Below are 16313 nucleotides of genomic sequence, written 5' to 3' on the forward strand. Positions count from 1 at the left end.
CTATTATAGTTAGAGACTTCAACACCACTCTATCAGGAGCTGATAGATCCAGTAGGCAGAAAATCAGTGAGTTTTTTAGTTAAACTAAAAAACACTATCAACTGAGTGAATCTAATTGACATCCATGTCAATTCATGTGGTTCATCCAACAACAACAGAATTTGCATTCTTCTCAAGTTCACATGGAATATTTACCAAGAGAGACCATATTTGGGGCCATAAAACACATCTGGACAAATTTTAGAGAATAGAAATTATGCAAAGTATGTTCTCAGACCATAATGAAATTAAACTAGTAATCCATAACAGAAAGATACCTGGAAAATACCCACATATTAGACGGTTAACAGTATACCTTCAGAGACAGCAGAAGCAAGAAGAACGACAATCCTGCAGCCTGTGGAATGAAAACCACATTCACAGAAAGATAGACAAAATGAAAAGGCAGAGGACTATGTACCAGATGAAGGAACAAGATAAAACCCCAGAAAAACAACTAGATGAAGTGGAGATAGGCAACCTTCCAGAAAAGGAATTCAGAATAATGATAGTGAAGATGATCCAGGACCTCAGAAAAAGAATGGGGCAAAGATCGAGAAGATGCAAGAAATGTTTAACAAAGACCTAGAAAAATTAAAGTATAAACAAACAGATGAACAATACAATAACTGAAATGAAAAAATACACTAGAAGGAATCAATAGCAGAATAACTGAGGCAGAAGAACGGATAAGTGACCTGGAAGACAGAGTGGTGGAATTCACTGCTGCAGAACGGACTAAAGAAAAAATAATGAAAAGAAATGAAGACGGCCTAAGAGACCTCTGGGACAACATTAAACGCAACAACATTTGCATTATAGGGGTCCCAGAAGGAGAAGAGAGAGAAAGGACCCGAGAAAATATTTGAAGAGATTATAGTCGAAAACTTCCCTGACATGGGAAAGGAAATAGCCACCCAAGTCCAGGAAGTGCAGAGAGTCACAGGCAGGATAAACCCAAAGAGAAACACGCTGAGACACATAGTGATCAAATTGACAAAAATTAAAAACAAAGAAAAATTATTAAAAGCAACAAGGGGAAAATGACAAGTAACATACAAGGGAACTCCCATAAGGTTAACAGCTGATTTCTCAGCAGAAACTCTACAAGCCAGAAGGGAGTGGCACGATATATTTAAAGTGATGAAAAGGAAGAACCTATGACCAAGATTACTCTACCCGGCAAGCATCTCATTCACATTTAACAGAGAAATCAAAAGCTTTACAGACAAGCAAAAGCTAAGAGAATTCAGCACCACCAAACCAGCTCTACAACAAATGCTAAAGGAACTTCTCTAAGTGGGAAATACAAGACAAGAAAAGGACCTACAAAAACAAACCCAAAGCAATTAAGAAAATGGTAATAGGAACATACATATTGACAATTACCTTAAATGTGAATGGATTAAATGCTCCAAGCAAAAGACAGAGGCTTGCTGAATGGATACAAAAACAAGACCCATATATATGCTATCTACAAGAGACTCACTTCAGACCTAGGGACACATACAGACTGAAAGTGAGGGAATGGAAAAAGATATTCCATGCAAATGGAAATCAAAACAAAGCTTGAGTAGCAATACTCATATCAGATAAAATAGACTTTAAAATATAGAATGTTACAAGAGACAAGGAAGGACACTACATAATGATCAAGGGATCAATCCAAGAAGAAGATATAACCATTATAAACATATACGCACCCAACATAGGAGCACCTCAATACATAAGGCAAGTGCTGACAGCCATAAAAGGGGAAATTGACAGTAACACAATCATAGTAGGGGACTTTAACACCCACTTTCACCAATGGACAGATCATCCAAAATGAAAATAAATAAGGAAGCACAAGCTTTAAATGACACAACAGTCCAGATAGATTTAATTGATATTTATAGGACATTCCATCCGAAAACATCAGATTACACTTTCTTCTCAAGTGCACAGGGAACATTCTCCAGGATAGATCACATCTTGGGTCACAGATCAAGCTTCCGTAAATTTAAGAAAACTGAAATCATATCAAGCATCTTTTCTGACCACAACACTATGAAATTAGAAATAAATTACAGGGAAAAAAACATAAAAAACACAAACACATGGAGGTTAAACAATATGTTACTCAATAAACAGGAGATCACTGAAGAATTCAAAGAGGAAATCAAAAAATACCTAGAGACAAATGACAACAAAAACACAACAATCCAAAACCTATGGGACGCAGCAAAAGTAGTTCTAATAGGGAAGTTCATAGCAATTCAAGCTCACTTCAAGAAACAAGAAAACTCTCAAATAAACAATCTAACCTTACACCTAAAGGAACTAGAGAAAGAAGAACAAACAAAACCCAAAGTTAGTAGAAGGAAAGAAATCATAAAGATCAGAGCAGAAACAAATGAAATACAAACAAAGAAAACAATAGCAAAGATCAATAAAACTAAAAGCTGGTCCTTTGAGAAAATAAACAAAATTGATAAGCCTTTAGCCAGACTCATCAAGAAAAAGAGGGAGAGGACTCAAATCAAGAAAATTAGAAATGAAAAAGGAGAAGTTACAGTGGACACTGCAGAAATACAAAGCATCATAAGAGACTACTACAAGCAACTCTATGCCAATAAAATGGACAACCTGGAAGAAATGGACAAATTCTTAGAAAGGTATAACCTTCTAGGACTGAACCAGGAAGAAACAGAAAATGTGAACAGACCAATCACAAGTAATGAAATTGAAACTATGATTAAAAATCTTCCAACAAACAAAAGTCCAGGACCAGATGGCTTCACAGGTGAATTCTATCAAACATTTAGAGAAGAGCTAACTCCCATCCTTTTCAAACTCTTCCAAAAAATTGCAGAGGAAGGAACACTCCCAAAATCATTCTGTGAGCCACAATCACCCTGATACCAATACCAGACAAAGATACTACAAAAAAAGAAAATTACAGACCAATATCACGGATGAATATAGATGCAAAAATCCTCAACAAAATACTAGCAAACGGAATCCAACAACACATTAAATGGATCATATACCATGATCAAGTGGGATTGATCCCAGGGATGCAAGGATTCTTTAATATACACAAATCAATCAATGTGCTACACCATATTAACAAACTGAAGAATAAAAACCATATGATCATCTCAATAGATGCAGAAAAAGCATTTGACAAAATTCAACACCCATTTATGATAAAAACTCTCCAGAAAGTGGGCATAGAGCGAACCTACCTCAACATAATGAAAGCCATATACGACAAACCCACAGCAAACATCATTCTCAATGGTGAAAAACTGAAAGCATTTCCTCTAAGATCAGGAACAAGACAAGGATGTCCACCCTCACCACTCTTATTCAACATAGTTTTGGAAGTCCTAGCCATGGCAATCAGAGAAGAAAAAGAAATAAAAGGAATACAAATTGGAAAAGAAGAAGTAAAACTGTCACTGTTTGCAGATGATGTGATACTATACATAGGTAATCCTAAAGATACCACCAGAAAACTACCAGAGCTAATCAATGAATTTGGTAAAGCTGCAGGGTACAAAATTAATGCTCAGAAGTCTCTTGCATTCCTATACACCAAGAACAAAAGATCAGAAAGAGAAATTAAGGAAACAGTCCCATTCACCACTGCAACAAAAAGAATAAAATACCTAGGAATAAACCTACCTAAGGAGGTGAAAGACCTGTACTCAGAAAACTACAAGACACTGATGAAAGAAATCAAAGATGACACAAACAGATGGAGAGATATACCATGTTCTTGGATTGGGAGAATCAATATTGTGAAAATGACTATACTACCCAAAACAATCTACAGGTTCAGTGCAATCCGTGTCAAATTACCAATGGCATTCTTTACAGAACTAGAAAAAAAATCTTAAAATTTGTATGGAGATACAAAAGACCCCGAATAGCCAAAGCAATCTTGAGGGGAAAAAACGGAGCTGGAGGAATCAGACTCCCTGACTTCAGACTATACTACAAAGCTACAGTAATCAATACAATATGTTACTGGCACAAAAACAGAAATATAGATCAATGGAACAGGATAGAAAGCCCAGAGATAAACCCACACACCTATGGTCAACTAGTCTATGACAGAGCAGGCAAGGATATACAATGGAGAAAAGACAGTCTCTTCAATAAGTGGTGCTGGGAAAACTGGAGAGCTACATGTAAAAGAATGAAATTAGAACACTCCCTAACACCATACACAAAAATAAACTCAAAATGGATTAAAGACCTAAATGTAAGACCAGACACTATAAAACTCTTGGTGGAAAACATAGGAAAAACACTCTTTGACATAAATGACAGCAAGATCTTTTTTGATCCACCTCCTAGAGTAATGGAAATAAAAACCAAAATAAACAAATGGGGCCTAATGAAACTCAAAAGCTTTTGCACAACAAAGGAAACCATAAAGAAGATGAAAAGACCACTCTCAGAATGGGAGAAAATATTTGCAAATGAATCAACAGACAAAGGATTAATCTCCAAAATATATAAATAGTTCATACAGCTCAGTATTAAAAAAACAAACAACCCAATCCAAAAATGGACAGAAGACCTAAAATGACATTTTTCCAAAGAAGTCATACAGGTGGCCAAGAGGCACATAAAAAAGCTGCTCAACCTCACTAATTATTAGAAAAATGCAAATCAAAACTATAGTGAGGTATCACCTCACACCAGTCACAATGGGCATCATCAGAAAATCTACAAATAAGAAATGCTGGAGAGGGTGTGAAGAAAAGGGAACCCTCATGAACTGTTAGTGAGAATGTAAATTGATACAGCCACTATGGAGAACAGTATGGAGGTTCCTTAAAAAACTAAAAATAGAATTACCATATGACTCAGCAATCCCACTACTGGGCATATACCCAGAGAAAAACATAATTCAAAAAGACACATGCCCGCCAATGTTCACTGCAGCAGTATTTACAATAGCCAGGTCACGGAAGCCACCTAAATCCCCATCAACAGATGAATGGATAAAGAAGATGTGGTACATATATACAATGGAATATTACTCAGCCATAAAAAGGAATGAAATTGGGTCATTTGTAGAGACATGGATGGACCTAGAGACTGTCATACAGTGTGAAGTAAGTCAGAAAGTGAAAAACAAATATCGTATATTAACACATATACGTGGAATCTAGAAAAATGGTACAGATGAACCAGTTTGCAAGGGAGAAATAGACACAGATGTAGAGAACAAACATATGGACACTAAGGGAGGAAAGCGGGGGGCCAGGGTGGGGAGCGGGTGTTGGGATGAATTGGGAGATAGATTGGGGTTGACATATATACACTAATATGTATAAAGTAGATAACTAATCAGAACCTGCTGTGTTAAAAATAGAATAAAGTAAAATTTAAAAAAAAAACCCACTATACCTTCAAGTAACAGATGAGTTTATAACTTTACATTCACATAAAAACCTGCACATGGGTATTTATAGCAGCTTTATTCCTAATCACCCAAAACTGGAAACAACCAAGTTGTCCTTTAACAGGTGGATGGATAAATGAACTGTGGTATAGGCATACAGTGCAGTGTTATTCAGGGATAAAAGAAATGAGCTATTATGCCACAAAAGGACATGGAGGAAACTTAAATGCTTATAATTGAGTGAAAGAAGCCAATCTGAAAAGGGTACGTACTATATGATTCCAAATCTGTGATGTTCTAAAAAAGGCAAAACTATACAGATGGTAAGAAAAATCAGTGATTACCAGGGGTTTGAGAGGAGGTAGGGAGGGACGAATAGCTGAAGCACAGGAAATTTTTAGGGCAGTGAGATTATTCTATATGATTCTGTGATAGTGCACACATAACATCATACTTTTGTCAAAACTCACAGAGCTGTACAACACACAATGAACCTTTATTTAAACTGCAGACTTCAGTTAATATATCAATATTGGTTCATTAATTGTAACTGACATACCACACTAATGCAAGATGTTGATAATACGGAAAACTCAGGGAGAGGCGGTACTAATACAGGAACTCTGTTGTATCTACTCAATTTTTCTGTAAATCTAAAACTGTCCTAAAAAATAAAATCTATTAAAATAAAACAATTCATTTAACTGAACATTTGACTCAAAGATCAAGGCTGAAAAGTTTTCAAAAACTTTATTAGAACAATTTTAGATTTACAGAAAAATCACAAAGATAGTACAGAGAGTTCCTTTATACCCTACACCCAGTTATGTTAGTATGGTACATTTGTTACAATTCATGAACCAATATTGATACATTATTATTAGCTAAAGTCCATAGTTTTTTTTCCAGTTTCCTTAGTTTTTACCCAGTGTCCTTTTCTGTTCCAGAATATCACCTTACATTTAATTGTCACATCACCCTAGGCTCCTTGGCGGTGACAGTTTCTCAGGCTTTGTTTTTATGACCTTGACAGTTTTGAGGGGTACTGGTCAGGTATTTTGTAGAATCCCTCTATTGGGATATACTTGATGTTTCTCTTATGATTAGACTGGGTTCTGTGGGTCTGGAAGGAAGAACACAGCAGCAGTGTCATTTTCATCATATCATATCATGGGTTCGTACTATGAACGTGACCTATCACTGTAGTCTTTGTGTCAAGTGTCTCCACTTTAAAGTTACTCCTCTTCCCGCCACCCACTCCATCCCCTTTCCATACTTTCCTTCTGGAAGGAAGTCAGTATGTTCAGCCTATACTTAAGCAGTGGGGAGTTACACCCCATCCCTTTGTCGGTGCAGTATGTACAAAATTATTTGGAATTCTTCTGCATAAGAGATTTGTTTCGGGGCTTCCCTGGTGGTGCAGTGGTTGAGAGTCCGCCTGCCGATGCAGGGGACACGGGTTCGTGCCCCAGTCCGGGAAGATCCCACATGCCGCGGAGGGGCTAGACCCGCAAGTCATGGCCGCTGAGCCTGCACGTCCGGAGCCTGTGCTCCGCAACAGGAGAGGCCACAACAGTGAGAGGCCCGCGTACCGCACAAAAAAAAAAAAAAAAAAAAGAGAGATTTGTTTCTTCCCCATTTATTTATTTCTTCACTTATTTATTCATGTCAGTATGGACTCATGCATATTTATTTTATACTTTGGGTTATAATCCAATACCACTTTATTTTGTTACTCAACCTGTTCTGGTTTTAGCCATTTAATAACTCTTTCAGTTGGCTCCTGTGTCCCTTTGGCATATCCCAATGATTATGGGGTTTCGGGTTTTGAGCATTTCCTTACTTTCTGGCACTGTCAGATGCTCCAGGCTCATCTTATATAATTCCTGCCCTAATCCTAGAAGCAGCCATTTCTCCAAGGAGCCCTGGTTCCTTTTTTTTGGTTTTTTTTTTTTTTTTTTTTTTTGCGGTACGCGGGCCTCTCACTGTTGTGGCCTCTCCCGTTGTGGAGCACAGGCTCCAGACGTGCAGGCTCAGCGGCCATGGCTCATGGGTCCAGCCGCTCCGCGGCATGTGGGATCTTCCCGGACCGGGGCACAAACCTGCGTCCCCTGCATCGGCAGGCGGACTCTCAACCACTGCGCCACCAGGGAAGCCCTCTCCAAGGAGCCCTGGTTCCTTTTAATAGAGAATATTAGAAACCAAGATCAGGGTGCTGGGATGCACACATTTTTAAAGCCCTCAGTCCCAGGACTTGTCCTTTGCAGGGACAGAGGTACTCCCCTCTCACTGCACATCAGAATCTCCTGTGAGACCTGGCTTCTTTAAATCCCCAGAATCTGTATCTTCAAAGACTCCCCTTGTGATTCTAAGTCACATTCAGAAGGAAAAGATCCCTCCTCTAAGATATCTGTGGTCATGATCAGAGGTGCTGGATTCTCACAAGCAAAACGACCACATTAGCACATCTATGGGCTCATAGGGCCTTTACCCAGTAGGAAAGAATGTGTAGCTAGTTAGAATGCTCTGTTTCTCCCTTGGTCAGATGCAGTTCTCCAAGCTTGCACAAATGTCTGAGTCCGAAGGAGCTCTGACCTGCCTTCCTGGAATTCCAGGTGGATAATACTTTACAGGAGCCTGTTGTGCTTTCCCATCGTGTTCAGTTTCCAGTTAAACACTGGGAGTGGCTTGTACACATCAATGGAAAAGGACAAAAAGAAACACTAATAAAAGATTTACTGAAGGAAAACTTTAGTCAGAAATAGAGTTGCAGATTTAAAACATATCTATAAAGATGTACTGAATAAATAAATGTGGGTAAATAAAAGTAAATTTGAATTGTGGGATAAATTTTTAAATCTATGCATAATTGAAATCTTTATGGATGAAGTAATGATGCATCGGATTTACTTCAGAATAATCTGATGGTGGGAGGCGATAAATATAGATGAAAGGGATAGATAATTGTTGGAGCTAGGTGCTCGGTACACAGGGGTTTATTATACTATCCTCTCTACTTCTGAATATGTTTGAAATTTTCCATAATAAAATACGTTTTAAAAATCTGTATGTAAAAATCCTAGAAATTTAGTATTTAGTGAATTTGTTAGCACCTCCTTGACCATCTTGCTAAATTCAGCACCTCTGCACCCTCCAAACTATATTTAATGTCCTTTCAGATCCAAATATCATGTGAATAGCAATAATTACAATTCAGTAAAGAACATTCCACAAGCATTAGAACTATTCTTTCTTTCAATAAATGATTCATTGAACATATTATGTTTGTGCACTGGGCTGGGTTCTAGAGACACACAGTGAATCCGGCATGCTGCTTGCTCGCAAATAGTTGAGAGTCTCTAGTAAGAGACAGACAAGCCAGTAGGCAGTTGTGTTACGTGTGGGAGGAGCCACAGTAGAGGGGGTGGACCTGGGGCTCCAAGAAGGGGACTGACGTATATTGTGGGTAGAAGGACGTTCCACAATTTCTAAACATATGACAGAGCTCCATGTTGAGCTCTAAAGCACCGATTTATGCACTTCACTATTAGAATACACTCGGTTTTAACATGCTTATTTGATTATGACCACATAGCAAACATTGGTCAACTCTTGAGACTTTCTTTTCCTATTAAATGAATTGTTATGCAGGAGGAAACTTCATGAATGTATAATTTAGAAATATAGCCCTAGTATTAATTTTTAGAACACCATCTCTGGCAGACATAGAGAATGTTCTGGGATTGTAGGGGAATGGCACTGATATTTACTAGTACTGGTGCCAGCAGTTTACATATCTCATCATTTAATTCTTATGCTAGTCCTCTGAGGGAGTATTATTACATCTATTTTAATAATGAGGAAACCTAGGTTCAGAGGAGGCAATTAACTTGGCCCAAAAGATAAAGCCAAAACTTGAACCCAAATATATCTGACTCCAAAACCTATGCTTTTTTCATTATACATCACTGGGTTTTTTTTGTACTTGTAGTCCTTAAACTGTTTTTGCAGCATACCCCCTGAAAGAAATTTGCAAATTGTATGTACCTCTGCTATTAAAGAAGCCTCCCCCAGACTTCCCTGGAGGCGCATTAGATAAGATTCCGCCTGCCAATGCAGGGGACACGGGTTCGATCCCTGGTCTGGGAAGATCCCACATGCCGTGGAGCAACTAAGCCCGTGCGCCACAACTACTGAGCCTGCGCTCTAGAGCCCGTGCTCCTCAATAAGAGAAGCCACCGCAATGAGAAGCCCGCGCACCGCAATGAAGAGCAGCTCCCGCTCGCTACAACTAAGAAAGCTGCGCAGCAACGAAGACCCAATGCAGCCATAAATAAATAAAATTTTAAAAAATAAATAAATAAAAGAAGCCTCCCCCAAAATTGTTATTTACAATTTTCCCTTTATTTGCCAACCTGGAAGTTTTTATGCTTGGAGCAGTGAGCCAGAGTTAAATTGGGGAGGGGAAAGCTCTGCTTTTCTTTCGTGAGGTGGCCGAGGGGCTGTTGTGAGGGGGCGTGGGAAAGGGGACCACAGCAGGGCTCCCACCTCTGAGCAGCCCAGGCAGGCCAGGTCCGTGAGGGGTACCTGTGCAGCTAAGGACCCGCCTTAATCAGGTTTATGAAGGCAAACTCCAGATTAAATACCTACCTCTCTCCTTTAAATAGGAAAACACTGAAATCCAAATTGCAAGATTTTAAATACAATAGGAAGATCCAGAATCACAAAACTGCTTTACTTAAGCCTAATCCAGCCTTTACCCTTTAGGGGACTAAAAGGAAAGCTCAGCCCTAGGAGAGAGGAACATTCTGTTAAAACAAGTGTCCAATTCCACATCCTGGGGAAATAGGAAGGACAAAACATGCCCTCCTTGATTGAGAATCAGAAATAAGGGCTCTAAATGTTCAGAATTACAAATCAGAAGATTAGACTGATACTGCCCTAAGGATTAAGCGAAAACAATCAATATAAAAGGAAAAACGTCACATAAATCCACCGAATGACCCAGGACTTAGTTTTGGGGTTTTTTTTTTTTTTAATCCTATCCAGCTTTCTTTCCAACATCTCTACATATCACTGGTCTTCTTTTGTTATTAAGGACATAATGCTGCTAAGGAAACCATCCTGCTTCACACATTTCTGTGAAGATGCCAGTCCTGAATCTTGAAATGTTTCCAAATCACAAGTACATAAATACTTCATCTTAAAAACACTCAGCACGCATTTAACATGGGACTTGCAAACATACCAGCTATCATAAATCAGTTCCATCCTTTGTGTCTGATCCATTCAGCCTTTTTGATTTTTTCAGGTCATATACAAGCCATCCCCACAGGTTTTCCAGTATGGAAAACACTGCACTTCAAGACTTTATGACCCCGCTCCCATTCGGGGCTGTATTTAGATGTAGGAGTGCTATAAGAAGATTATATATTAATACTGAATTTGGTGTGTTTCATATAGTAGGCATTCCATAACTATTTGCTGTTTGCTTCAACTCTCCCAAATATATTATGTGCGTTCATTAAGAACACTGACAACGCTTTTTTAAAAAACTGGTTAAGAGAACTTAAAATACTTGCACTAAATGAAATAAATCAGACAGGGAAAACAGATATTATATGATTTCACCTATATGGGGAATCTAAAAAAAACCAAACTCATAGATACAGAGAACAGATTAGCAGTTGCCAGAGGCAGGGGGTGTGGAAGGGGCAAAATGGGTGAAGGGTGTCAAAAAGGTACAGACTTCAAGTTATAAGATGAATAATGTGCAACGTGGTGACTAAAGATAACAATACTGTATCATATATTTGAAAGTTGCTAAGAAACTATAGCTTGAAAGTTCTCATCACAAGAAAAAAAACTTTTGTGACTATGTGAGGTGATGGATGTTAACTAAACTTATTGTGGCGATCATTTGGCAACATGTACATATATCAAATCATCATGCTGTACGCCTAAAACTAATGCAATGTTATATGTTAATTATATGTCAATAAATCTGGAAAAAAAATACTTGTGAGGATAGAGGAGCATGGTAAAAGTCTGAAGTAACACTACAGATTTATATGTAAGGTTGAAGCAACTGACCTGTCGTTTCAAATATTTCTCTGGCGTGAGTGTTGACCTATGGAGGTCAACGTGCACTTGTCCTAGGAAGGCATCCCCGAGCACATGTTATTCCTGTGTTAGGGCATCTGCAGCTCAGTGGTTACTCTTCTAAAAGGGTTACAGGTTTTTTTTAAAGCTCTGGGGGTTTGGAGAAGCAGACTGAGCATTACTTGGTAGTTTTCCTTTTGTATGCAATAGTCGACCACTTCCTCCTCTCCAAGAAATCACAGTTGCACACAGGACCTTGAATTTATCAACATCAAACTCTTACCAGTTGAGTTAACATACTCTGACACCACATCCAGTCTGCACACGTTCACAGAACATTTCCTATACCTGTCTATTGAGAACGAACACTGGCCTCATGGAAAAGTCCATAGCAAGTGAGTTTCTAAGAGGGCTTGTCCTGTTTTTCACTTTTAAAATCTATTTTGTCAGGTTAGCTTACAGAAAAAAAGGTCTCCCAAAGAACTCAGTTCAAGCCCCATCGCTTTCATCCATCTTGACCAAACTCCAGAAATGTCTAGCTTGTACTGAAGAGCATGGAGACTCCTCCCAATACCTTGACCTCTGGAATTGGCCTTTGTCACTTTGCATCTCACAGCTATTCATACCACCCTGCCCCTGAGGACCTGAACTTGTTGGGGCGTGGACTTTGTGCTTTGTCTTGGCACCTCTGCCCTTCTTTAAGCTTCATGTACACATGAAGCTTCAAATAACTAATTGTAGTCAAACCTTAAAAAGGTTTGTTTAAAAAGAGAAAAAAAAACAACCGTATTATGAAGTATAGAATTACTTCTTCACACAGACGATGCTGAGATGCACAATTCCCAGCACAACGTGAGCAGTCCATTAAGAGCTGTGTTTTCCATTGCCCTAGTTTCCTTTGATTTGTTCATGGAAGGTAAATGTGGAGACGGCTTTGCCTAAGGTTGCCACTTCTGTGCCTAGAAAATCATTAAACCCCAGATTTGCCAGCAGCCTTACAAAGCCTTTTCCATTTTCCTGGGCAGCCAGTTATACAGTAGTTTGTCAGTTTTTGAAAGAGAATTTCATGTCTAGGCAGGAATTTTTTGGTGGGAGTTGGGGGAGTAGAAGAAAGCTCCAGAAGAGGAGGAGAGAGAAGCACTGCCCAGAAGCTGATCTTTCCTTGTGGCTTCCTATTTGCTCAGGCTTCATTTCTGTGAGTCCTTGCACAAACAGACTGAATACCTGGATTATGCCCTCATCTGGACTCAAATACACATACATTACATACCCTTTTTTCACTAATCATCCTGACACATTCCTCTGTTGGTAAATGGTTCCAAAACAAACACTGTCGGTGCACCTAATTAGCAGGTTTGTGGGCTGTGCTTGGCAGTCCTGTTACATCCTGTTCCACAATAGAGAACAACAGCCTTGGCGAGGTTGGGCTTTAGGGAGGGAACAGCTTCCCTCAATGCGTATACGCTTTTTTAATGATATTTCCTTTCTGTGGCTTTTCTTGGGAAGCAGCCACTCGGCAAGTATTATAATGAGGTGTGGGATCCTCCCAGCAGCTAGAGGGAATTTGGACTCCTCTTCATAGGTGTGTTTGTTGAGGAACCAGTAGTTTCCATCTCCTTAGTGTTCTCTCCCCCTCTCCCCCCGCCCTGGGGTTGAAGAGGAGCATATCGAGGAACTTTCTCCATTGTTCTCTAACTCTGATGGTGGAGGGCAAGACTCCTGCCTCTGTTCTAGAATCAAAACTAACAAAGTCGGAAGGGCCTGTGGAGACCATTTAGACATTTTTAGCATAGAAAAACTGAAACCCAGAGAGCGCACAGGTTTCATGAGTGGCAGGAGCAGGGGGTGACTTACAAGACGGAATTCAGCTGTCCTTAGGCTACATGACTGCCTGTTCCTCAATGTATTTATTGAGTCAGTGAAGGTTCTCCTTGGTAAAAACTCGAGCGCAATGCTAGTTTTTTTGGCTTTTAAACTTTGGTCAAAGAGTAACTTGGTAAATAACATTTTACGTTGGCCTGGTGGCTCCTATATTCACATGTCAAAATGTTTCAGAACGTCTGCTAACACACACAAGACTTTTGTGAAATCCTCAGGGCTGACCTGACCCTTTTTGCCATTAAGCCACTTGATAAATTCTGTGTATTTATAAACACAGTCCTAGCTGGTGAGGCCGACATTGGTTTTTGAAGCCATTTGGTCACTTGAATAGATGGCTGTTGTCTCCCCCAGACACATTTCTTACCAAGTTTCTACTTAGGTGTCTGGCTAATGTTATGTTAATCATTTTATCTCTAAGCATTTCAGACAACCTAATTTTTTGTGGTTTGGAGGGGGAGAACTTATTTAACGCTTGTTTTAACTTTCCAATTATAAACTAAGTTGATGTTCATTATAGAAAGTGTTGGAAATATATGAAAGTAAAAAAAATAAATAAATAATAAAATTAAATAAAGTACATAAAAGTATAAAGAAGAAAATTCTCCATACATACGTATGCATATGTTTTTTAATAAAATCGAGATTGTATGAAATACATAATTTTATATCCAGTCTTTTTATCACATCATATTAGAACCAGGAAAATAGTCGTATTTAATCTATACACCTCCACTGATGGGTACTTTTACAGGAAAAAAAAATTTAATTGGCTCTAAAATTACCAAGATCCATAAGTAAAGGCAAGCTAGTCCACAGAAAGATCACTGGACTGGGAATACGAAAGTCTAGATGTCATTCCTAACTCTGCCACTAAATTGCTGTGTGACCTTTAACAAGCTGCCCCACCATCTACACATCAGGCGTATGACACTGTTTTAAGCTCTTATTGACCAAAGAAGTAAGAGCTTGTAAGAGCTTTACTTCAGCTCCGTTGCTTAGCATTTTGTATTAGTCTGTTTGATGGTTTGTCATAACGTTTTCAGTGAAGTTGACTGATTTTTTGATACATTTCACCCAAAGGGATTAAGATATAAATTCAAATTGATTCAGTCCACCATTCTGAAATAATGTAAGATCCATGAGGAAATGGACTTTTTCTGTTTTGCTCACTGCTCCATCCTCTACATCTAGAACAGCACATAGTGAATGCTCAATAAATAATTCATGAATGGATGGTTTACTTTAGTTTTTCAAATCTGTACTTATCAATGTATTTTCTTTTATTTTAAATAGCTTTTAAACTAATTTCAGGGAAATTGTCTGTTTAAATGTAGACATCACCAAGAGACCTGACTTTATCGAGTGATAGCTAACATTCTATTATATATTAGGGACAGATGTGTTTTATTGGCCCGATGGAGACTTTACTGTAAAAAATTTGAGCTTTGCTAAGCTACCCGGATAACTTAATTTTCAAAACATCTTTTAGGTCATTTCTTAGTGTGAGCTTTTTCCTTCCCCGTGGGACTGTAAATAAGTAACCTGAATACACAATAGGGAAGAGAAGGAGTATTTACCTTTCCATACAAAAAATGTTGACTTTTCAGACTGAGCAATATGTTCTGAAATGAACTGTTTTTGTGCTTTAGAATTACAAGAGGTACAACAGTATCTTGGTTTTGTCAGTATATATTTATGATATTTTGAGACTTTTTTCATCCAACTAATTACGGGAGTACAGATAGTAACCTGTTTAAGTCATCATTTTGTTTTTATTTCAGCATCTAATGTGCATTATCATGTCTTTATTAAACATCTTCAGTATTCTGAATATTAAACCGCTCAATGCTGCATCAGGAAATACCTGCCTGTGCCATCTATAGCTACCATTAATAATCATCTGTTTGGTTCCTGATTCTTTCAGAGTACTTAAAATAGAGATAAAGGCACAGTTCGTAGCTGTTTACACTCTATACAAAAGTTGCTATTGTATTTGGAATGAAGTATATCAGAGCGTAGAACGCGGGAAGCTTAGCAGTCGTTTGCCCATCACCCCCACGTCCTGCAACACACACCCCTTCCCCACCTCCTCCACACCCCCATGGAAGCCAGTGTCCCCCACCACACCACACCCATAGCTAGCTGGAGATTCAGGCTGTCACACCCCAGTGCGGTACCCTTTCTGCCTCACCCTGTTGTCAGAGCACTAGCCTAAAATTTGAGGGAAGCACAGAGCATCCTAGGAGGGTAAAAGACAACTATGTACCCTCAACTAGTTTCACTTACTTCTGGTGACGGTTGGCAGTGGCGATGGGTGTTCTCACCAAAATTAATGGAAAGAAGTTTGTAACCTGTGGATGAGAGAACAGGGCAAGAGAGCATTAAAAGAGGTAATTCATGTGAAAAACAGAAATGTGGGGATTGCCTTTTATAAAACCAGTAACATAGTAGACTAGCTTGCAAATAATGAATCAGTGGCTGGTTTAAAGACTGCATTGGAAACGTTAGAAGCCACTAACTTGGACTGATATAACTTAAACTAAAAGATCTAGTTCGGCCTTGAGAGAGGGGAGGTTGAAGTATCTTAAAGCTCTTCTTTACGAGGGGAGTTAACATTTTTTTTCTAGAAAGAGATGGTGAGGAGAAAGGAAATTTAAATTAAAAGACTTAGGTGGGAAAGCAGCTTACATTAATGATTGGAAAGAAAAATTTCAGAATTGAGGATGAAGAAACAAACAAATTTTCCTTGGCAGTAGGGAAGACAAGGTGGGGGCAGGGAAGGAGAGGAAGGATAGACTTAGGGTGGGAGAGTGAGACCTGAGGTAAACTGGTGGGGGGGGGGCATGGTTCTCCTGCAGTATCAGAAATAGGCACCAATTCAGGG

General features: G+C 38.9%; 1 protein-coding gene across 6 annotated transcripts in view; it reads left to right on the forward strand.

Moving 5' to 3' along the window:
* Positions 1-16313, forward strand: part of PLEKHM3 (pleckstrin homology domain containing M3) — a 194567-nt gene that overhangs the window by 165737 nt on the left and 12517 nt on the right. Inside the window, exon 9 of one of the 6 annotated variants that reach the window (XM_060106886.1) lies at positions 7992-8077. The exons of the other annotated variants lie outside the window; for them this stretch is intronic. Coding sequence (XP_059962869.1) covers positions 7992-8040 — 49 coding nt within the window. The 3' untranslated portion in view covers positions 8041-8077. Of the gene's footprint in view, positions 1-7991; positions 8078-16313 lie in introns of those variants that run through there. 6 annotated transcript variants of the gene reach the window in all.

The sequence above is a fragment of the Mesoplodon densirostris genome, chromosome 8 (assembly GCF_025265405.1).
Source record: "Mesoplodon densirostris isolate mMesDen1 chromosome 8, mMesDen1 primary haplotype, whole genome shotgun sequence".
Lineage (NCBI taxonomy): Eukaryota > Metazoa > Chordata > Mammalia > Artiodactyla > Ziphiidae > Mesoplodon > Mesoplodon densirostris.